The sequence below is a fragment of the Siphateles boraxobius genome, unplaced genomic scaffold, assembly GCF_051911475.1.
Source record: "Siphateles boraxobius isolate OS27281-9 unplaced genomic scaffold, OSU_SipBor_1 13, whole genome shotgun sequence".
NCBI lineage: Eukaryota > Metazoa > Chordata > Actinopteri > Cypriniformes > Leuciscidae > Siphateles > Siphateles boraxobius.
The window spans coordinates 4,937,146-4,963,344 of NW_027508733.1; the positions used below are offsets into that span (position 1 = coordinate 4,937,146).

Below are 26,199 nucleotides of genomic sequence, written 5' to 3' on the forward strand. Positions count from 1 at the left end.
AAATAAAATTAATGTAATTTCTCATTATAAATTATGGTATAAATCTATAAACAAGTCACATGGCCCCAATTCTCATGTTTGTTGTAATGTGTGTGTTGAACCAATCATATTCTCTGATATTCTCTGTGTGATCATCAGAATCAAGTTTATTGATCAATTTTAGAGCAAAATAATTAAAACATTAATCAATACGTATTTGATTTTAAAATTGATTTGAAATTAAACTCTGCCTTTATTATATACTTGTGCTGAAGACTGTGCATATAAGAAATAACCAAATAAAACCCATGTAATTAATCAATTCAGCTTATTTAAAATAAAATCATTATTACGTAAAGATTTGAGTTACTCACCAAAGACAGAAACTCTGAATCTCTTTAATGAGCTCTTTCCTGATCTGGTGATCAGTAGTTCATAAACTCCAGTGTCTGTTGTTCTGGTGATTGGGATGATCAGAAATCCAGTCTGAGGATCCAGCTTCAGTCTGCCTTTAAATCTCCCATCAGGAAGATCATCATGTACAGTGAATATATCAGCAGCAATATCCTTTACAGCAATACAACAGCTTCTAAATATCCACTGTAATTTGTCGTCTTCATGTTCTTCAGTATTATCAGGGTTTAGAATGATAGGTTCTCCTTCAATCACTGACAGTATCCTCCCTTTATCATTCCCTTCACATCAGCAAACAGAAACAGAGAAACACAGAACAGACATTAGCTGGAGAAGAAAAGCAATAAAAGCAGAAAGGAATAAAATCAACATGATCATTCGCTCCACATTTATCACCTGCTCAATGATTGAGCATTAAACCCTGTAAACACTGAATCACACTCATAGCAAAAGACAATAAAAACTAACACATTATCTGAAATACTTCAACATTATTCATAATCTGTGTTTTTACCTGTGTGTTTTGTGTTATATTCATCATTAACTAAGTGCTTCTTTTTTAAATAAAATTATCTGCCAAATGTGTTTCATGTTGTGTAGTCAGAGAAGGCTTTATTTTTTTCCCCTCTGATTTTAATCACAGGTTTTGTTTGATATGGTTGTGTTTATTATTTTAGCATCTGTGACACTCTAAATCTATTGCTCTGTATGTCCTATCATTTAAATAAATCTATAACTTTTCTAGTAAGAGTTTCCATCTCTTTGGTATGAAAAGCATCATAAACTACTCTGAGCTTGTTTAAGCTGACCTTTGACCCTGAATAGATGAAGAGTGCACATTATCTGTGTGAAAGCAGTCAAAACACCAGTCAGGAGAACAGATCATTATAATTGAGACACGTGTCTATTCACTGGCATTGCACAGAAGTCTGTTGTTAAAGCTGGTTATAAATACTGTATTTTAACCCAAACCAAGACACCAACCCTGACAGAAAACTTCATGCATTTTAAAAAGTGTGGACTAGCTTCACATTTCATTTCCACACAGCCATAAAATAGAAGTTTAAAGTTGTATAAAAATCCATTCAGAACCCTTCATTATTAAACAAAACGTCTCAGGTTACGTATGTAACCCTAGTTCCCTGATAGGGAACGAGACGCTGCGTTGAGATGAGGTTAGCGCTCTGCGTGATTGCGTCGTGAAGCACGTGTATATCAGTCCATATATATATTGCAACTTGACAGACAGGACAGAATACACAGATCGCTTGCTGAAGGCGCAGAAGCTGTCGTGGTCTGATTTCAGGGTTGCTTTATAGTTTCCTGGTCGATGACGTCACCCGCCTATGACGTCTCGCTCTTCCATTGGACTGATTATACACGTGCTTCATGACGCAATCACGCAGAGCGTTCCCACCGCGTCTCAAACGCAGCTCGAGTTCCCTTGAAAGGGAACCACAGGTCAGTGCTCTTCAATATCTGTGTATTTATTATGTTTCTTCCTAACCCTGCTTTTATGAGCAAAACTACATTACATACAAAAATGTAAAATGTTTGAAACATGATTATGAACAAACATTTTACACTTTTAATCTCTACTGTAGCATAATAAAGCTCAGTATTTATCTTGCTTTATCAGCTGTAATACTCACATGCTTGTTTTTTTAGTTTAGAGTTCTTGCGGCGCTGGTAAATCACAGCAGCAGCAACTACACACCCAGCCACCAGCAGATTACTAACAACAACAGCAACAGCGATCCCTGCAATATCACCTAGAGACAGAGCTGGATCTGTAACGATAAAGAGAGCAACATTACATTACATCAGTGTGAGTAAATCTGTCAGTCTGATCTATTTAAATATGAATCTGATTCTGTTAATAAGGTCTTTGTTTCCTGTTTACTCTTCTGGGCTTTGGGGTCCATATGACCCCAACAATTTATAGAGTAATTGTTCAAAAAATATACATTTTTAATGATACAAATAATTTATAATTTTTGTTTTTGTTTACTTCTCATCTATTCATTAATGCTGTGTTTTGGGAAATATGAAGTACTTTTTTACCTATTTACTCCAGAATTCATCCACTACAACATTAGCATACGTATGAAATATTCAATTTTTATGAAAAAAAAAACCACATTAATGATGATCAAATTTAAAGGGGTGGTAAAACACGATTCCACTTTTCTAACTTTAGCTAGGGTGTAATGTTGCTGTTTGAGCATAAACAACATCTGCAAAGTTACAGCGCTCAAAGTTCAAAGCAAAGGGCGATATTTGCTTTTAAAAAATTCTATTTCTAAGAACTACAGTGTAAGGCCGTCTAACTCGATCCAATGGCGGTAATCGAATTAGCGGTGAAGGTCTTTGCGTGTTACTGTCTTTTCTCGCGGCAAAGTATTTTTGGTTAAATGCAATACATTTTATCTTATGTATTAACTCGTTTCATCTGACTCCATAAAATGAAAAGGTTTTTCAATGATATCTGTTCATCATTAAATATACGTCAATGTTTGACTATTCCTTTTAACTCCAATGAAAATAAAGTCAAAGTCTGTTAGAATAATCAAATATAACAATTTATTATGTCAGGTAAATGTATTATTACAATTCCATAATCAATTGAAAGATAATCAATGCAAACCATCAAATGTTCTAGAACAAAGAGGAAAATCCTTTACCCTACACTGTATGGCTACGTGAGCTGAGAGTCGCGAGACCCTCAACCACACGGGCTAATCTGAATACAGAAAAACAGCCCTGAGCTCTCGTTGCATTTTCCTTATATAGCCAGACCTTATTTGATATGTAAAACTTGAGTTTAGTGGAAATTTACTGTATTCCCCCACCATTACTGGGGGTAGAAGTTGACCATCTGCTAAGAATAGTGGAAATTAGCATTCATGAACTTACACCTTTGGGAGTGCCTAGAGACCACATTCCTTTGTGTGCCAGTTATTCCTAAACTCTTAAAAACCTTATTACCTTTTGTTTTACTTCTTTGGGAATGAGACATTTGTACCAGTCGCACCAAGACATTTCAAATAATAGCAAACATGTATACACCTTGATGATAATCATTCACATTAAACCATTTAGATTCTTGTGTGAGTTTGGGAGATCTCTGCCAGGATAAAGAATGGGGGAGAGAAATGTAGAATTAGGATGAGGGAGGTGAGACCTTCGTCTCAATAGTGCATGAGGGGGAGTTCAAATGTTAATTTCCTTTGTTTTCTCAGAGAGTGGCCCTCTCTTAAAGTCCTTACAGTTTTTCCAGTCTTACAACAGCAAACGACCGGTTTTGGACTACACGACATTCCTCGGGAGTTGCTGACGTCAGCATATCCCATTATTTACATAAACCCCTCCTCCGAGAATAGTTAATAAGTGGGGCGAGGCCATTCTTATTGCTTTGGAGATGAGTTGTCGCAATGCCGTCGGAACGCTGCTGTTATTTTCATCCGGATTGCAGGTCCGCTTTGTTCAGCCTTCCTAGGGACGAGGGAGTTAGGCATCAATGGTTAACATTTATTTTTAACTCGTTCCCTCATAATTATGACCCAAATCTCGCTCTCTGTGCTGCACACGGAGGAAAGCTTTCACAATCTTCGCGAATTCAATGCAGGATTCGCACAACGGCTTGTGCTGAAAGATGGAGCAGTTCCAACTTTAAAAACAGAAGCTTTTGTTTACGAGCCACAACCTGTAAGTATGATTTATTTTTCGTTGATGTGTTTTCCTGCAATAGTTTGTATTGTTAATTGTACGTTGTGGCAAGGAAGTAAACAAATGACAACGCTGTTTGGCTCTGCTGGTTTGTTAAATGCTCATTCATACTTAACGTTATCTGACAAACACCTAACGTTACAAACTTTTTTTTAATCTCAACAGCGAACTTGGAATTAGTGTAAATTATTTTTTATGTTTTATGTTTATCTACATGCTTGTTTATCTACAGCCATGCTAAACATGGTTCTGTGTTTTATTTGGCAGCCGATGTTTAGTGTTCGTTTTGGGTTAATAGTTCTGTCGACAGATATTTGTCTAACAATCGTTCTAAAAATACAAAAAGTAACGGTGGCATACAGTCAGAAACGATCACTATAGATCTGCTGTCTTTACTCAAAACAATCCCTTTGAGGACTGTAATTTGTTAAAACGATTATATGAAATTCTTGTTTATGAAGCTTATTTTTTTGTAATTCTATAATAATTAGTAAAATTAAATAACAGCGTATCTAAAAAGTAATGAGAGAACAACAAAAAACAAACCTTTCTGAAACGTCGTTTAACAGCTGTTCTTGAACAGGTTCTGCTCGATCATCTTCACTAACGTTTCCCCGGGTCCGATTGGTTTTATTGATGCCATTGTTTATAATACACCAAAGCACAAAGTACCGGCAAAGGCAGGGCCGGCTCTAGCCCTTTGGTTGCCCTAGGCGAGATTGATTTTTGTACTAATTTCTATACTAATAGAAAGAGTATTTTTCTATACTTCACATTAAAGATGTGATTGGGCCAGCCCAGTGTCAATCAAGAAAACAACCAATGGGCCGCTGATCTACACATTTCATGCAAATATAGGTCTCTGCAGGACAGTAATAGGAGTTACCAGATCAGTGGGCGACAGAGGGGCGTTTTCAACCGCGTTACCTGATTTGCCCATGTCACAGTGAGGGTAGGTTTAGGGGCGGGGTCAGGTGAAAGGCATCATTTTCATTGCATAATTTATAAACACCCACCAGTTTAAAAACTCCCACAAATTTAGAAACACCCACTTTTGTTCCGCAGAGACACCATACTTGTTTCATGCGGTGTCAGAAAAAACTTTTTTGACTTTTTTTTGACCAATGCATTACACCAGCACTAACCCAGCGCCGCCGATTAAGCAAAACAAAACAAAACGATTGGGCTATTTCTATTTTAGCCCCCGGCCGCTTTTTTGCTTTATCCATCTTTTTCGACGACAACTCACTACTCGTGTCTGTTCGCTCAGCGCTCACGCCGCCCGCGCCCGCTCGCGATATTATTGGAGGGGGGTCCCGTGTCAAAATTCTATGATGAAATCTTATGAGGGCGCCTACTCCGCTACACATACCGGTATACCCACTTTTTGCGCCACTGGCAGGCTTATGTAATTGCTCCACTCGTTGCAGTGTTAATGAAGTAGCCTACAATAAAAGCGGAAAGTTCCTTACGCGGCTCTGGCGCCCCCCCTAGGGTATAAGGTGCCGGCGCCCTTAGCATTTGCCTATACTGCCTATGCCACGGGCCGGCCCTGGGTAAAGGCAAGGGGCGTGGCGTTTCCGGGAGACGAGCACTAGACGGTTAGCGAACACACTGGGCCAAGCTAACCAATCTGAGCCCATTGCGTAGTTTTGAGGGACTGGCTTCATAGAACCAGGAAACCATAAGACCGTTTTTACAAGAAGGGGAAGAGCAGTCTAGAATAAAGGTAAAATATATGAAAAATAATGCAATTTTTAAAAAATGAAGCATGAACACATGTTACAGTGCACCCCACAAACACAATCAAGCCTTCGAAAAAATGCGTTTTACCACCCCTTTAAATAGGAGTTGTTTCTAGATATTGACATAGGTGTTAGATGCATAATTCTGCCATCTGCTGGTTAGATGTTTTTTTTGTAGATAATATATTTTTAGCCTGAAAGTGTAATTACAATATCATCGTTGTCCGATGAAAACCGCGTATGTCCATTTTGCTGATTTTGAGATTTTTCGACGGATAGAATGTCCAGGTTCATTTCTGTATACAGTATGCTTCACATTATCTAAATGACCAATGAAAAGTTGTGAAATCATGTCATCTGATTTTCACGTATATCCATTTGGTGTTAAAGCTGTCAATCACGCCGCGTATCTCCCACACTGTGGAGGCATCTCGCCGGTCTCGTGAAGTTTCATCTTAAGCGTCTCTGGAAGCTCAGCATTGGATAGCCGAATAACACTGTGAGGTAAAGTTATCAGCAAACGTTTGTTTTTGACAATTGTTCTCAAGTTTATTAAATATTCATAAAATTACGGTAGGACTGTGCAAACAAAATATCAGTCTAGCATTGCCATGTCAGTGTATTGATTCATTGTCCCTTCATAGTTTGCAAGAGACATTTAATAAACTGAGCGTATTTAATAAACTGAGACGTAGGCTATTTAATAAACTGCGCGTATTTAATAAACTGAGACGTAGGCTATTTAATAAACTGCGCGTATTTAATAAACTGAGACGTAGGCTATTTAATAAACTGAGCGTATTTAATAAACTGAGACGTAGGCTATTAAATAAACTGAGCGTAGCCTATTCTGTCAATATGAAACGCGACTTGGTCATTCTAATTAATGATCGGAAGAATCACGTATCGACGACCGTTACTGTAAAATATGCACGTATGTCCATTTAAACTCGATTTTGATCATATGTGGATTATATCATTACACTGGCAAGAATATGGTTACATTTAAAGATGCCATACCAAGTATGCAATGCTACGTTCAACTGCTTTTGAAATTAAGGTGTTTTTTTCACTTCCTGAAAAGTAACCGTTTTGGACATACGTGAGTTTCATCGGGCAGCGATGATATGCATCCAGCAGATGCCCCATAGAGATCCATTCATTTTTCTGGATGTGACTTACTGCTCTTATAACAGCTTTTGTTAAGAATATATATATATATATATATATATATATATATATATATATATATATATATATATATATATATATATATATATATATATATTAAACGTTTAAAATACATTAAATCAGTATATTGTCAAAGTTTAGAATTATTTTTGTTGTTGTTTGAGGTCTTTTGAAGTATCTTGTTATTGCAATAATGCTATTTAAATTTGCAGTAATGCCAAATAAATTTGCAATAATGCCACATAAGTTGCCACTAAAAGAAAATACTTGATTGCAGTTACATATTATTTCAATAATCAAAATGTATAAAATTATTAACTTTAGAATAAGAAATTAATTTTTTTAAAGTAAATAAAAACAAAAAACAAACAGCTATAGGCAGATATGAACAGGAGTGAAGAGTAAACGCACCTGTGAGTCTGTGTGTGTGTTTGTGTGCGCGCACGTGCATTGTGTGTGTGTAATCATGCTCATTCCACATTGTTTTTTTTTCTCTAATGCCAGGCCTTCATTTATGTGTGAACATTTTTAGATTCATGCTGGAATTATTGATTTTGTTTCCCAATTTCTATAAAAATGCTCTCTTTTGCTGTCACACCTGTTTGTTTGTGTGTGTCTCTCTGTGTGTATGTGATCTGTGTGGTCACGTTCTTTCCATATTGCATTTGTGCTCTCATACCATACCTTCCATTTGAGTGTGAAAATGTTTAGATTTATGCAGAAATTATTGATTTTATTTCCCAATTTCTATAAAAATGCTCTCTATTGCAGTCACACCTCTCTCTATCTGTATGTATTTCTATCTGTGTAGGCGCACATGTGTGTGTGATAATGTTCATTTCACATTGTATTAGTGATCTAGTACCAGGCCTTAATTTATGTGTGAGAATTTTCAGATTTATGCAGGAATTATTGATTTTATTTGCCAATTTCAATAAAAATGCTTAGAGAATACACATATGACCCGGAGGGATGCATATGGGGAAAACTGGGGTGTCCAGCCGCAGGTGAAATATTTCAACACCAGGGGTGGCAAGGTGGCTTGCCAAGGGAAAGACACATGCTCAGAGAGGCTTACAGTGGAAATACACATGTGGGGGTCGCTCAGGGGGGGGACCATGCACTCGGGAGGCACCTAGCCGACGCGCAGGCAATGGACACTGGCACTGACTTCAGAAGTACTGGAGGAACTCAGGGCTTTGGGGGAAGCTCACCTGAGGAGAATATCGCACGTATCCAGTCCGTGGAGTGGAATGGCGCGCAAGCAAAGACACCTGAGCGGGTCCAGTACTAGCTGGTTGAAGCGAGTACATGAGAGGACACAGGCTCCACTCTGAGATTGTAGAATCTGGCGAATGTGTTAGGTGTCGCCCAGACTGCAGCTCTGCAGATGTCTGTTAGCGAGGCGCCATGCGCTAGACCCCAAGAGGACGCAACACTGCGGGTGGAGTGAGCGGTCACACCAAGGGGGCACGGTCGACCTTGCTGCTGGTATGCCAAAGCAATGGTGTCCACTATCCAGTGAGACAACCTTTGCTTGGAGAGAGCCTTTCCCTTCAGCTTCCCACCATAACAGACAAAGAGCTGGTCTGAGGTCCTGAAACACTGCGTCCTGTCTACATTGTATAGCACTTAAGTGAGCGCTGTCCAACAGCTAGTTTCGATTCCTCTCCCAATATTCGGGTGATTTCCGTTTGCTGTGTTAATTGCTGGGCAGAAACAGCAACTGTAAAACAGATATAAAGTCGAAGAGATCCAGAACAAGGCCAGGACAAGCGGTCAGTCCGTGAACGAGACAAGAGCGCGCAAGTCGTTTTTTTCTGAATATCCAGTTCTCCTGTTGTTTCAGTGTAGTATCTACCAGCAGGTAAGGTTGTTTTCGATTCTCTGGTTATTTTCTTGTTTTGCCTTGTTTACCCCCGCTAAACGTCGGGCGGTATTGACCCTTGAGCACGGCCCGGAAGCGGCGCAAAGCAAGACGTACATCAGGCAACTCGAGACAATTGACGTGCCATAGGCGCTGGGGTCCTGTCCTGTCTGTGGGTTCGCCCACGGGGTGAAGGTCTGACGGCAGGTCGGAGTAACTGGTACTCGGAGGGTGCTGTGTTGCCATGCCCACCTCGGGACTCGGTCGCGAAGCCAAAGCTGAAGCGGTCTCATTTGAAGCTATCCGAGTGGCGTTGCCGCGGCTGCAGATGCCATATGCCCCAGGAGCATCTGAAATAGTTTCAGTGGAACCGCACTTTTGCCCTCAAATTGTCTCAGACAAGTCAGCAGTGACTGCGCGCGCTCGCTCGTAAGCTGCGTGGACATGGCGACCGAGTCGATTTCCATACCGAGAAAAGAGATCCTTTGCATGGGGCAAAGTTTGCTCTTCTCCCAGTTGACCCGAAGGCCCAGACGGGCTAGGTGCCGGAGCACTAGGTCCCTGTGTTCGCAAACCTGGTCTCGAGAGTTAGAGCTAGGATCAGCCAGTCGTCGTGATAGTTCAGGATGCAAACCCCGTGTTCTCGTAGGGGAACAAGGGCAGCCTCGACGACCTTCGTGAAGACGCGAGGAGACAGGCCTAACCCGAATGGGAGAACCGCATACTGATATGCCTGCCCCTCGAAAGCAAACCATAGGAACGGCCTGTGTTGGGGGAGAATGGAGACATGAAAGTAGGCGTCCTTCAGGTCGATCGCTGCAAACCAATCCTGTGGCCGCACACACTCGAAAATGCGTTTGGCCATGAGCATCTTGAACGGCAGCCTGCGAAGGGAGCGGTTCAGCACACGCAGGTCCAGGATTGGCCGTAACCCACGGTTTTTCTTCGGGACAATGATGTACGGGCTTTAGAAGCCGGACCTCATTTCGGCTGGACGGACAGTCTCGATCGCACCCTTCGCCAGTAGGGTAGCAACCTCCGCTCTCATGATAGGGGCATTGCCACCGACCACAGTGGAGCGGACTCTCCTGAAGCGGGGAGGAGACCGCGCGAACTGAATCGCGTAGCCGAGCCTGATTGTTCGTGCGACCCAGCGGGACAGGTTTCGGAAGCTCTAGCCAGGCTCCCAAGAACTGTACCAGTGGGGTCATGCGACCCACAGACTTCCCATTGGTGGGGCAGCTAGGCGTAATGACTGGCCCGGACGTGGATGGCATAGCGGCCCGGTGTCGACCGGTCATTGACCGCGTCTTGGCAGAGGAGACCAGGGAAGGACGAACGTTCCACGGGGGTCTGCTCTGCCAGGAGTCTGGCGACAGAGGGGGAGGAGAGCGGCACGGTCCGGGACGGCGCGCACTGTCATCCGGCTCTGGGACAGAGGGGTACGAGGGGTGCACGGCTTGGGGGCGGCGCACCGTGTCGTCCAAGAACTCTGTGTGCTCAGGGATGGAAATGTCACTTCTTTCTTTAACCACATTAGGGTGCTGCCCACCCGTGGGTGAGCAGCGGGGAGTGGAGAACAAAAGATTCTCCCCCGGCCCTCCACCGGGGGAAGGAGTGGTCCTGCTACCATCTCCTGAGAAGTGAATTTCAACATCCCTGAGCAGCCCGTCTCAGAAGCGCCGCTTGGCCCGGCGTTTAGCGGGGGGCGGGGCTGGAGAGGGCTGGGGCGCCTTCTTACGGCTTCCTCCGCGACCGGGCCTGGCTGGAGGCTGCTGCTGGGGCCGGGCGGGAGGGGCGGGAGCCGTAGGAGGGCGCCCTCGGCGGTGAACAGACTGAGGGTTCTGCCCGGTCGGCTGGGTGGAGGCAACAGCGGGCCGTCGGGGCAGAATGTGTTTAATGGCCTCAGTCTGTTTCTGGGCGGTGGAAAACTGTTGGGCAAAATCCTCCACCGCACCGCCGAATAGGCCGGCCTGGGACATGGGGCTGTCGAGCAGACGGGACCGCTCAGCATCCCGCATGTCAGCCAGGTTCAGCCAAAGATGTCTCTCCTGGACCACAGCCGTGGACATCACCATACCCAGGGAGCGTGCGGTCACCTTCGTCGCTCGGAGAGCAAGGTCGGTGGCGGCGTGCAGCTCATTGAAGAGCCCTGGGTCTGTCCTACCCTTGTGCATGTCCCTGAGCATCTGGGCCTGTTAGACCTGCAGAATGGCCATGGCATGCAAAGAGGTGGCCGCCTGTCCCGCCGCTCTTTAAGACTTCGCCACTAGCGTAGACGAATATCTACAGGCTTTGGATGGGTGCTTAGGCTCGCCACGAGAAGAAGCACTCTGAGGACACAGTTGCATCGCAACAGAGCGTTCAACCGGTGGGAGCCCAGTGTACCCACAGGCAGCCGCCTCATCGAGGGGAGGAAAGGCGGATGAAATCAACGAGCGGTCACGGGAGGACATGGGGGTCTTCCAGGACTTTGAGATGTCATCATGCACGTCCGGGAAGAAAGGTATTGGGGTTTGCCGCGGACGTGAGTCGGCGGCCTTTCCCAAAAACCAATCATCTAGCCGCGAACGCTCGGGACAGGGTGAAGGGTTCTACTCTAAACCCATGCTTGCGGCCGCCCGGGAATGCATGGCCGTCATCTCTGGATCAGACTCAAGCACAGCCGTACGCACATCGGAAGATGGCAGCTGTGATGAGTCGTCACTTCCAGAAGAATCAGACCCACCTTGTGATGCTGCAATAGACATCGCGTCCTCCTCTGGAGCGCCAAAGGAAACCCGCTGGGCATCCGAAGATAGTCCCGCGGAAATCCCCCAAACAATCGCGGGTTGCAACACTGGAGAGGGTGACGCAGGGCACGGACGGATAGTCAGCTAGTCTTTGTTCAACAGATAGTCTTTGTTCCACACTGTCACCCTCAGATCACCCTGGCCACCAGCCAAAGTAGAGCCTCTCATGGAGATGCTAGATCGGGGTGTGGATGAGGAAACTCTCACTCTTGCGATTGCTAGTCTAGCAATCTAGTCTCGATCGTAGTGTTGCGATGGTCATGTTCCCACAGAGAGAACATGAGTCATCCACGAGCGCTGCTCTAGCCTAATCAATGCCCAAACACACTATGCAAGGCTCGTGCCCATCAGAGTCGGCAACGAGTCTACCGCAACCAGAAGTGCAAGGGCGATGCATCTTTAAAAAGACGTGCCGCATGCAAGCTCTTTTGTGAGAGAAAAGAAACTCTGAGAGTGTTGAAGCACCCGGGGAGAAACACACTTACTGGCAAACCACTGCACAGATAAGCAGGAAGCGTGCACTTGCCGGGAGATCGCCGTCACACCAACACCAGAGAATCTCGCTCGTCCGTAAAACCTGATAGTTCAGAGATGGCTTGTGGAGTGAAGAATTAACTTGGCTCCGAAGAGAAAACATATCTGCATGTTGCCAGCATCCTCCTTTTATACCCACGAGGTAGGGCGGAGTTACTCTATGCAAATTCCGCAGACCCATGGCATTTCTTTGCCATTGGCTCGTTTTGTAATACTCGAAGTTGATAGGCTTTCTAAGCGAAACCCCATTCCTCGTCATCTGACATAACTCGGAGTGACAACGAAAGGGAACCATTTTTTTTTACTAAGGAAAAGTCGATTTGGGGTCATATAGACCCCGCTGGCCAATTGAAGGTTAAGGTGAATCATAAATGAGCCTCTAATGTAATTTCAGAAATCATGTTTCTCCTTTTCACTGTGTTCATCTTCTGTATTACTGTTTGTACAGCAGGTGTTTGATGTGAACACAGGACTGATTTCAATGAAAATATTAGAAACAGAAATTCTGATTAAACAGTTTAAAAACCCTCAGAAACATGCCAACAGTGTTAAAACATTTACTGCAGACGCCATGAGCACTGACATTTTATTTTCTTCGTTAGGAGTCTGAGAAAATTATAAATACTTGTAATAAAAATAAGAGAAAACATACAAATGCTTGCAATTTTGGTTTGATCATTAGAGTAATGAATTGTATCAATGTTATCAATCATTTAAAATAGAACTAAAATGTTAATTAAAAAATTTGTCTCAAGAATGAAATGTTGAGACATTGTTAGTTCAAATAATAATATTCAAATAATATCTTGCAGACATTTGAAGCAAAATCTTAAACAGTTCAAGATACAGAGTTTATTTATAACAAATCAAATTCAGTTTAAATTAGTGCTAACTTGTGTTCGTTTAACTTCAGGGTTTTTCTCAGAGCTCTCAACTCAATATATCATCATCATATTGGCAGAAACGATCTACTCACCAGTGACAGTAACAGTGATTCTCCTGTATATAGTGCGTCTGATGTTGCTGATCTTCAGTTCATAGAGTCCAGAGTCTGTGAATCTGATGTCTGTGATTGTCAGAGATCCAGTCTGATGATCCAATTTCATTCTGTTATCAGGACCGTCAGATGTGGAGAATCGATCGTCTGCTTTATAGATTTCAGCTATTTGAAAGTCTCCAAACATCCACTGCATTAAATCATCTGTCTGTATTTCAGTGAGACCAGTGTGTAGAGTGACATATTCTCCCTCCATCACTGACACTGACTTCACTGCATCTGTAACACCAAACACATGAAGAACAGAGATAAACACATGAAGAACAGAGATAAACACATGAAGAACATTGATAAACACATGAAGAACAGAGATAAACACATGAAGAACAGAGATAAACACATGAAGAAGAGAGATAAACACATTAAGAACAGAGATAAACACATGAAGAACAGAGATAAACACATGAAGAACATTGATAAACACATGAAGAACAGAGATAAACACATGAAGAACATTGATAAACACATGAAGAACATTGATAAACACATGGAGAACAGAGATAAACACAAGAAGTAAAGAGATAAACACATGATGAACAGAGATAAACACATGAAGCCAGAGATAAACACAAAAACAGATATAAACACATGAAGAACAGAGATAAACACATGAAGAACATTGATAAACAGATGAAGAACAGAGATAAACACATGAAGAACAGAGATAAACCCATGAAGAAGAGAGATAAACACATGAAGAACAGAGATAAACCCATGAAGAACAGAGATAAACACATGAAGAACAGAGATAAACATGAAGAACAGAGATAAACACACGAAGAACAGAGATAAACACATGAAGAACAGAGATAAACACATGAAGAACAGAGATAAACACATGAAGAACATTGATAAACACATGAAGAACATTGATAAACACATGGAGAACAGAGATAAACACAAGAAGAACAGAGATAAGCCCATGATGAACAGAGATAAACACATGAAGAACAGAGATAAACACATGAAGAACAGAGATAAACACATGAAGAACAGATACACATGAAGAACAGAGATAAACACATGAAGAACAGAGATAAACATGTGAAGAACAGAGATAAACACATGAAGAACAGAGATAAACACATGAAGAACAGAGATAAACACATGAAGAACAGAGATAAAACATGATGAACAGAGATAAACACATGAAGAACAGAGATAAACACATGAAGAACAGAGATAAACCCATGAAGAACAGAGATAAACACATGAAGAACAGAGATAAACACATGAAGAACAGAGATAAACACATGAAGAACAGAGATAAACCCATGAAGAACAGAGATAAACACATGAAGATCAGATAAACACATGAAGAACAGAGATAAACCCATGAAGAACAGAGATAAACACATGAAGAACAGAGATAAACCCATGAAGAACAGAGATAAACACATGTAGAACAGAGATAAACACATGAAGAACAGAGATAAACACATGAAGAACAGAGATAAACACATGAAGAACAGAGATAAACACATGAAGAACAGAGATAAACACATGATGAACAGAAATAAACACATGAAGAACAGAGATAAACACATGAAGAACAGAGATAAACACATGAAGAACAGATACACATGAAGAACAGAGATAAACACATGAAGAACAGAGATAAACACATGAAGAACAGAGATAAACACACGAAGAACAGAGATAAACACATGAAGAACAGAGATAAACACATGAAGAACAGAGATAAACACATGAAGAACAGAGATAAACACATGAAGAACAGAGATAAACACACGAAGAACAGAGATAAACACATGAAGAACAGAGATAAACACATGAAGAACAGAGATAAACACGTGAAGAACAGATAAACACATGAAGAACAGAGATAAACACGTGAAGAACAGAGATAAACACATGAAGAACAGAGATAAACACACGAAGAACAGAGATAAACACATGAAGAACAGAGATAAACACATGAAGAACAGAGATAAAACATGATGAAAAGAGATAAACACATGAAGAACAGAGATAAACACATGAAGAACAGAGATAAACCCATGAAGAACAGAGATAAACACATGAAGAACAGATAAACACATGAAGAACAGAGATAAACCCATGAAGAACAGAGATAAACCCATGAAGAACAGAGATAAACACATGAAGAACAGAGATAAACACATGAAGAACAGAGATAAACACATGAAGAACAGAGATAAACCCATGAAGAACAGAGATAAACACATGAAGATCAGATAAACACATGAAGAACAGAGATAAACACATGAAGAACAGAGATAAACACATGAAGAACAGAGATAAACACATGAAGAACAGAGATAAACACATGAAGAACAGAGATAAACATGAAGAACAGAGATAAACACATGAAGAACAGATAAACCCATGAAGAACAGAGATAAACACATGAAGAACAGAGATAAACACATGAAGAACAGATAAACCCATGAAGAACAGAGATAAACACATGAAGAACAGAGATAAACACATGAAGAACAGAGATAAACACATGAAGAACAGATAAACCCATGAAGAACAGAGATAAACACATGAAGAACAGAGATAAACACATGAAGAACAGAGATAAACACATGAAGAACAGATAAACCCATGAAGAACAGAGATAAACACATGAAGATCAGATAAACACATGAAGAACAGAGATAAACACATGAAGAACAGAGATAAACACATGAAGATCAGATAAACACATGAAGAACAGAGATAAACACATGAAGAACAGATAAACACATGAAGAACAGAGATAAACACATGAAGAACAGAGATAAACCCATGAAGAACAGAGATAAACCCATGAAGAACAGAGATAAACACATGAAGAACAGAGATAAACACATGAAGAACAGAGATAAACACATGTAGAACAGAGATAAACACATGAAGAACAGAGATAAACACATGAAGAACAGAGATAAACACATGAAGAACAGAGATAAACACATGAAGAACAGATAAACACATGAAGAACAGAGATAAACACATGAAGAACAGATAAACACATGAAGAACAGAGATAAACACATGAAGAACAGAGATAAACACATAAAGAACAGAGATAAACACATGAAGAACAGATAAACACATGAAGAACAGGGATAAACACATGAAGAACAGAGATAAACACATGAAGAACAGAGATAAACACATGAAGAACAGAGATAAACACATGAAGAACAGATAAACCCATGAAGAACAGAGATAAACACATGAAGATCAGATAAACACATGAAGAACAGAGATAAACACATGAAGAACAGATAAACACATGAAGAACAGATAAACACATGAAGAACAGAGATAAACACATGAAGATCAGATAAACACATGAAGAACAGAGATAAACACATGAAGAACAGATAAACACACGAAGAACAGAGATAAACCCATGAAGAACAGAGATAAACCCATGAAGAACAGAGATAAACACATGAAGAACAGAGATAAACACATGAAGAACAGAGATAAACACATGTAGAACAGAGATAAACACATGAAGAACAGAGATAAACACATGAAGAACAGAGATAAACACATGAAGAACAGAGATAAACACATGAAGAACAGATAAACACATGAAGAACAGAGATAAACACATGAAGAACAGATAAACACATGAAGAACAGAGATAAACACATGAAGAACAGAGATAAACACATAAAGAACAGAGATAAACACATGAAGAACAGATAAACACATGAAGAACAGGGATAAACACATGAAGAACAGAGATAAACACATGAAGAACAGAGATAAACACATGAAGAACAGATAAACCCATGAAGAACAGAGATAAACACATGAAGATCAGATAAACACATGAAGAACAGAGATAAACACATGAAGAACAGATAAACACATGAAGAACAGATAAACACATGAAGAACAGAGATAAACACATGAAGATCAGATAAACACATGAAGAACAGAGATAAACACATGAAGAACAGATAAACACATGAAGAACAGAGATAAACCCATGAAGAACAGAGATAAACCCATGAAGAACAGAGATAAACCCATGAAGAACAGAGATAAACACATGAAGAACAGAGATAAACACATGAAGAACAGAGATAAACACATGTAGAACAGAGATAAACACATGAAGAACAGAGATAAACACATGAAGAACAGAGATAAACACATGAAGAACAGAGATAAACACATGAAGAACAGAGATAAACACATGAAGAACAGAGATAAACACATGAAGAACAGAGATAAACACATGAAGAACAGATAAACACATGAAGAACAGAGATAAACACATGAAGAGAAGATAAACACATGAAGAACAGAGATAAACACATGAAGAACAGAGATAAACACATGAAGAACAGAGATAAACACATGAAGAACAGAGATAAACACATGAAGAACAGATAAACACATGAAGAACAGGGATAAACACATGAAGAACAGAGATAAACACATGAAGAACAGAGATAAACACATGAAGAACAGAGATAAACACATGAAGAACAGAGATAAACACATGTAGAACAGAGATAAACACATGAAGAACAGAGATAAACCCATGAAGAACAGAGATAAACACATGAAGATCAGATAAACACATGAAGAACAGAGATAAACACATGCAGAACAGAGATAAACACATGAAGATCAGATAAACACATGAAGAACAGAGATAAACACATGAAGAACAGAGATAAACACATGAAGAACAGAGATAAACACATGAAGAACAGAGATAAACACATGCAGAACAGAGATAAACACATGAAGATCAGATAAACACATGAAGAACAGAGATAAACACACGAAGAACAGAGATAAACACATGAAGAACAGAGATAAACACATGAAGAACAGAGATAAACACATGAAGAACAGAGATAAACATGAAGATCAGATAAACACATGAAGAACAGAGATAAACACACGAAGAACAGAGATAAACATGAAGATCAGATAAACACATGAAGAACAGAGATAAACACACGAAGAACAGAGATAAACACACGAAGAACAGAGATAAACACATGAAGATCAGATAAACACATGAAGAACAGAGATAAACACACGAAGAACAGAGATAAACACATGAAGAACAGAGATAAACACATGAAGAACAGAGATAAAACATGAAGAACAGAGATAAACACATGAAGAACAGAGATAAACACATGAAGAACAGAGATAAACCCATGAAGAACAGAGATAAACACATGAAGATCAGATAAACACATGAAGAACAGAGATAAACCCATGAAGAACAGAGATAAACACATGAAGAACAGAGATAAACACATGAAGAACAGAGATAAACACATGAAGAACAGAGATAAACACATGTAGAACAGAGATAAACACATGAAGAACAGAGATAAACACATGAAGAACAGAGATAAACACATGAAGAACAGAGATAAACACATGAAGAACAGAGATAAACACATGTAGAACAGAGATAAACACATGAAGAACAGAGATAAACACATGAAGAACAGAGATAAACACATGAAGAACAGAGATAAACACATGAAGAACAGATAAACACATGAAGAACAGAGATAAACACATGAAGAACAGATAAACACATGAAGAACAGAGATAAACACGTGAAGAACAGAGATAAACACATGAAGAACAGAGATAAACACATGAAGAACAGATAAACCCATGAAGAACAGAGATAAACCCATGAAGAACAGAGATAAACCCATGAAGAACAGAGATAAACACATGAAGAACAGATAAACACATGAAGAACAGAGATAAACACATGAAGAACAGAGATAAACACATGAAGAACATAAACACATGAAGAACAGAGATAAACACATGAAGAACAGAGATAAACACATGAAGAACAGAGATAAACACATGAAGAACAGAGATAAACACATGAAGAACATAAACACATGAAGAACAGAGATAAACACATGAAGAACAGAGATAAACACATGAAGAACAGAGATAAACACATGAAGAACAGAGATAAACACATGAAGAACAGAGATAAACACGTGAAGAACATAAACACATGAAGAACAGAGATAAACACATGAAGAACAGAGATAAACACATGAAGAACAGAGATAAACACATGAAGAACAGAGATAAACACATGAAGAACAGAGATAAACACATGAAGAACAGAGATAAACACATGAAGAACAGAGATAAACACATGAAGAACATAAACACATGAAGAACAGAGATAAACACATGAAGAACAGAGATAAACACATGAAGAACAGATAAACACATGAAGAACAGAGATAAACACATGAAGAACATAAACACATGAAGAACAGAGATAAACACATGAAGAACAGAGATAAACACATGAAGAACAGAGATAAACACATGAAGAACAGAGATAAACACATGAAGAACAGAGATAAACACATGAAGAACAGAGATAAACACATGAAGAACAGAGATAAACCCATGAAGACGAGAGATAAACACATGAAGAACAGAGATAAACCCATGAAGAACAGAGATAAACACATGAAGAACAGAGATAAACACATGAAGAACAGAGATAAACATGAAGAACAGAGATAAACACATGAAGAACAGAGATAAACACATGAAGAACAGAGATAAACACATGAAGAACAGAGATAAACCCATGAAGAACAGAGATAAAAACATGAAGAACAGTGATAAACACATGAAGAACAGAGATAAACACATGAAGAACAGAGATAAACACATGAAGAACAGAGATAAACACATGAAGAACAGAGATAAACACATGAAGAACAGAGATAAACACATGAAGAACAGAGATAAACACATGAAGAACAGAGATAAACACATGAAGAACAGAGATAAACCCATGAAGAACAGAGATAAACACATGAAGAACAGTGATAAACACATGAAGAACAGAGATAAACCCATGAAGAACAGAGATAAACCCATGAAGAACAGAGATAAACACATGAAGAACAGTGATAAACACATGAAGAACAGAGATAAACACATGAAGAACAGAGATAAACACATGAAGAACAGAGATAAACACATGAAGAACAGAGATAAACACATGAAGAACAGAGATAAACACGTGAAGAACAGAGATAAACACATGAAGAACAGAGATAAACACATGAAGAACAGAGATAAACCCATGAAGAACAGAGATAAACACATGAAGAACAGTGATAAACACATGAAGAACAGAGATAAACACATGAAGAACAGAGATAAACACATGAAGAACAGAGATAAACACATGAAGAACAGAGATAAACACATGAAGAACAGAGATAAACACATGAAGAACAGAGATAAACACATGAAGAACAGATAAACACATGAAGAACAGAGATAAACACATGAAGAACAGAGATAAACACATGAAGAACAGAGATAAACCCATGAAGAACAGAGATAAACACATGAAGAACAGAGATAAACCCATGAAGAACAGAGATAAACACATGAAGAACAGAGATAAACAAATTCAAGAATGCCGAAGAATGTATCCCAATAATTAAACAACATCGAAAAGAAGGAAAACGAGCAAATCTCAACGTTGAAAAATTATACATAAACGGACAACTCTATAGAGACTTTGATACCACTTGGACTTCATTTCAGACGCTAGGTCATCAGGTCGTCGATCAGCTATGCATAAACGGCTAATGTCCGAAACTCGCACTTTATAAACATGTTTTTCACCAACCTTAATGTATGCTATTCACTTTCTAAAATGTGTTTGTTATATGTTATATGTTTCCATATTGCCTTTTACAGAACATTTAACATACAAGAAATCTGCAAATATATCTGGATTATATTAACGTATCTGAAATATACAATCTACAATACGATATTATGTTGATAATGTGCAATAATGAAAATAATTAATTAAATATTTTACTGTACCTACAAAAACGTCTCAGGTTACGTATGTAACCCTGGTTCCCTGATAGGGAACGAGACGCTGCGTTTGAGACGCGATGGGAACGCTCTGCGTGATTACGTCGTGAAGCAGCTGTAAAATCAGTCCAATGGAAGCCCACTACGACACAGGTGACCTCATAGACCAGGAAACTACAAAGCAGCCCTGAAATCAGACCGCGACAGCTTCTGAAAAACCTGAAGCAAGTCGATCAGGGCATGCAGGAAGTATGGCAGGCAAACGCAGCGTCTCGTTCCCTATCAGGGAACCAGGGTTACACACGTAACCTGAGACGTTCCCTTTCAAGGGAATTCGAGCTGCGTTTGAGACGCGATGGGAACCCCATACCCACTACGCCATAGTGACAAATGCCCGTTCTGTGTGAAGTCCTGCGCACACTAAGAAGCAAGCAACCTCGCTCCAGGAGTGGAGAGGTCAAGGTCATAAAACCTGACAAATGTATGCGGAGAGGACCATCCTGCCGCATTACACACGTCAAGAAGGGAAACTCCCGAAATTAAGGCCATAGAGGCCGCCATACTCCGAGTAGAATGGGCCCGCACAGCCATAGGTGAAGGCTGTCCGGCCGCTTCATAAGCCAATGAAATAGCCTTGACTATCCATTTACTCATCACCTGTTTAGATGCAGGGCATCCTCTCTTGAGTGACCCAAAACAAACAAAAAATTGCTCAGATTTACGCCACAGAGCAGCTCTGTGAACGTAGGCATCTAAAGCCCGGACTGGTCGTAACAGGTTAAGCTGTTCCTGATCTGGGGTATTAAAGGGTGGAGGATAAAAGGCCTGCCGCACTATTGGGCCCCCAACATTTAGAGGGACCTTAGGAATATAACCCGGTCTAGGGTAGAGGAATGCTTTCACCATACCAGGTGCAAAATCCAGACATGAAGGAGCAACCGACAGAGCATGTAAATCACCAATTCTCTTGATAGACGAAATAGCAAGGAGAAATATAGTCTTTAGAGTGAGGAATTTTTCTGAAACCTCCTCGATGGGCTCGAAGGGAGCCACGGCCAGACCCTCAAGTACAATGGCCAAATCCCAAGCCGGTGCTCTAGATTGCAGTGCAGGCCTGAGCCTCAATGTACCACGGAGAAAACAAATAATAAGATGATCTCTCCCAAGAGAAGAAGCCCCGAGAGTGATAGCAGATATAGCCGCTACGTACACCTTTAAGGTGGAGGGAGATAATCCAGCAGAGAAACGGTCTTGTAGGAAATCGAGAACTGTACCAACCGGGCAGTTAACAAGATTTAAAAAACGTTCTCCACGCCATGTAGAGAACAGTTTCCATTTCAATGTACATAGTTTTCTCGTGGAAGGAGCTCTGGATTGAAGGACGGTCTCAACGACCTCAGTCGAGAGACCGGATTCTATGAGCTGGGCCCCCTCAGAGGCCAAGCCCACCATTTCCACAACTCCGTTTAACCCTTTTCTATTATGTGCAGGACCCATAGAGAAATATTTGGCAGAAGTTTCCACACTGCCAGAAATTCCGATAAGGGAACCAGTCTCTCGAGACTGGCCTCTGGATTTGATTGAACAATCATTTCGGTGCCCTGAAGCGGCGAACCGGCAGGGAACAACCGAACTGACCGTTCTACAACCCTCCTCAGAGGATTGCACTGGGACGCTGACACCTCGGCGCCCTGAAGCGGCGAACCGGCAGGGAACAACCGAACTGGCAGCGCTGCGACCCCCCTCAGAGAGTTGCACCCCAGCAGAACTCCCGAGAGCATTGATATCGGGGGGAATGTGTACAGGTGCAGTCTCGGCCACATCTGCACCATAGCGTCAAGTCCGAGAGGAGCTGGATATGTGAGGAAAACCATAGCGGACAATGGGTTGTATCGTATGATGCGAAAAGACCGACCTGAGCTTGACCAAAGATCTCCCATAGGAGCTCCACCACCTCGGGGTGAAGTCTCCATTCCCCGGGCCTCAGCCCCTGCCTCAACAGGATATCTGCTCTGATATACGAGATCGTCAGTGTGTTGTCCGGACCCTCCGCCGAGCATGATCACTCCCGACTTGTGAGGGAAGCATCCGTCGATAGCATTATGCGTCAACAAGAAACCCCCAACACTGGGCCTGGGCGAGGAACCAAGGTTCTTCCACATGACCGAGGCACGTAGGCATAGCCTCGTGACCTTGATCATGCGAAAAAGGAATTTCCCCTCGGAGAAAACCCCTTGGTCCTGAGCCACCACTGCAGGGGTCTCATGTACAGAAGGCCAAAGTAATTACGTTGGACGCTGCTGCCATGAGACCCACAGTCTGAAACTGTTTCACAGTGAGTGACTGGCCTAGATAAACCCATATTACACCTAGAAAAGTGGTCCTCTGAGCTGGGAGGATCACACTCTTCTTGGCGTTGAGTGGCAACCCCAACATCTTTAAATGAGACAGAATGACATCTCGATGCCGAACTGCCATATGCTCAAATTGAGCTAGGATCAACCAATCGTCGATATAATATAATACGCGAATGCCCTGGAGTCTCAATGGAGCCAGAGCTGCATCCACGCATTTTGTAAAGGTGCGGGGTGATAAACCTAGGCCAAATGGAAGAACCCGATACTTGTATGCTTCGCCCCCGTTTTTAAAGCGAACCTCAGGAACTTCCTGTGATGAGGATGGATAGATACTTGGAAGTACGCGTCCTTCAAGTCTATTGTGACAAACCAGTCCTCGGACTGAATCTGTGATACAATCGGTTTGAGTGTAAGCATTCTGAATCTGAGTTTCTGAACTCTGCTGTTTAAATGGCGCAGATCTAGAATAGGACGCAACCCTCCATCCTTCTTTTGAACAATGAAGTAACGGCTGTAAAACCCTGACTCTCTGCTGGGAGGAGAAACCCTTTCTATAGCTCCTTTTTGAAGAAGTGTCAGTACTTCCTGCTCCATAACCAGAGCCTGCTGTGAGTCCACTACCGTAGGGAGGACCCCCTGAAATCTGGGCGGACGAGAACCGAGCTGAATTCTGTAACCCTTTTCTATTATGTGCAGGACCCATAGAGAAATATTTGGCAGAAGTTTCCACGCTGCCAGAAATTCCGATAAGGGAACCAGTCTCTCGATACTGGCCTCTGGATTTGATTGAACAATCATTTCGGTGCCCTGAAGCGGCGAACCAGCAGGGAACAACCGAACTGACCGTTCTACAACCCTCCTCAGAGGATTGCACGGGGACGCTGACACCTCGGCGCCCTGAAGCGGCGAACCGGCAGGGAACAACCGAACTGGAAGCGCTGCGACCCTCCTCAGAGAGTCGCACCCCAGAGGGCGCAGAGGAGAAACGATTTCTCAAAACTGTCCCTCTCTTCTTTTTTTTTTTTTTTTCTTTGACAGGACTTCTTGTCTAAGCTTTATTAGAGATGACGATAGTCCTAAGATCTTGCCTACCTCTAACTAGCTTAGTTCCTACGACCCTCCTCGGAGGATCGTAGGAAAAAGCAGGCCCCTGAACCTGAACACCTCGGCGCCCTGAAGCGGCGAACCGGCAGGGAACAACCGAACTGGCAGCGCTGCGACCCTCCTCAGAGAGTTGCACCCCAGAGGGCGCCGAGGAGAAACGATTTTTTCAAAACCGTCCCTACCCCGGAGGGGACCACCCTTAGAAGCCTGATAGCCTCGGCATCAGGTCTTCTTCTTTGCACTCTATGCCAGTTTCAGGAACATAGATTGGTGAGGAAGAAACCTCTGGTCTATGACGTCACCTATGTCGTAGTGAGCTTCCATTGGACTGATTTTACACGTGCTTCACGACGTAATCGCGCAGAGCGTTCCCATCGCGTCTCAAACGCAGCTCGAGTTACCTTGAAAGGGAACCAGAAAAGTCTCTCATAGAAGTTATATATGTCGTTAATGATTTTTCTGAAATATCAGATTATACAATAAACTGGTCAAAATCTATAATTTTGCCAATAAATAAAACATTACAGTGTATAGAACATCAAAATATCCCATTTAATATAGGCAATATCACATAACTGGGAATACACATCTCTCCCAAACTATCAGACTTATTTAAACTATCTTTAAAGAATCTATCTTTAAAGAATTTAAAGAATCTCTACAACAAAAATGGTTATATTACCAAAAATGAACTACCTATTTACAATGATACCAATCCAACCCACTAAGAAATGGTTAGACACATTAAATAGCAAGATACATAAATTCTACTGGAAAACTAAAAAAACAAGAATAAGCATGACTACATTACAGAAAAACAAAGATATGGAAGGATTAGGGGCACCCAACTTTCACCGTTATTATTTAGCTGCACATAGAAATACAGGCTGATGGTCGACCTGCTGGGCATTGCTGCCTGACGCACCTCCACCGGTGCCTTTTGTGCAGGTGTGCTCCACCTCTTCGGGCATAAAACGGGTCATCAGCTGGGGACCACCAGTCATGGATGTTTCGCTCCTTTAACCCCAGTACATCTCCTGGTGGCGGAGCGATGGCAGGGATCACTCCCTGCCACCCCCTGCTGATGCCCTAGGTGTTACTTGGCCCCCATCCCCTATGCTTCCTCCTTAGCCACAGCCAAAAGCTGCCCCTCTCGGCCTCCTCTGCCAGTTCTTTAATGGCTTTTTGACACCCTGCTCCTGTACATCCCATTTCGCGGAGCAGGCGAACTGTTGAGGACCCAACGAAGCCCCTACATCCCACTTCAACGGGACATGTGGTGGCTTTCCAGCCAGCCTCTCTGCAGTCTTCTACCAGATCTGCATACTTGGCACGCTTCCGCTCGTTGGCAGCCTCCATTCCCTCCTCCCATGGGACAGTAAGCTCCACCAACAAGATTGTCTTGCATGACTCTGACCACATGATCAGGTCTGGCCGTAGAAAAGTTTCCACGATCTCCCTGGGGAACTGGAGCTGCCTCCCCAGGTCGACCCTCATGTTCCACTCACTGCCAGATGAGAGGACCCTAGATGTTGCTCTCTGGTGAGGGTGGTTGATTT

General features: G+C 41.6%; 1 protein-coding gene across 3 annotated transcripts in view; it reads right to left on the minus strand.

Moving 5' to 3' along the window:
* The window catches only part of LOC143734954 (uncharacterized), a 375,259-nt gene that overhangs the window by 18,640 nt on the left and 330,420 nt on the right, over positions 1 to 26,199 (minus strand). For all 3 annotated transcript variants that reach the window (XM_077225251.1, XM_077225252.1, XM_077225250.1), the window contains 3 exons: positions 13,228 to 13,527; positions 2,046 to 2,183; positions 354 to 674 (listed from right to left, as the gene is read on the minus strand). In XM_077225251.1, the coding sequence (XP_077081366.1) occupies positions 354 to 674; positions 2,046 to 2,183; positions 13,228 to 13,527 (759 nt within the window). The remainder of the gene's footprint in view (positions 1 to 353; positions 675 to 2,045; positions 2,184 to 13,227; positions 13,528 to 26,199) is intronic.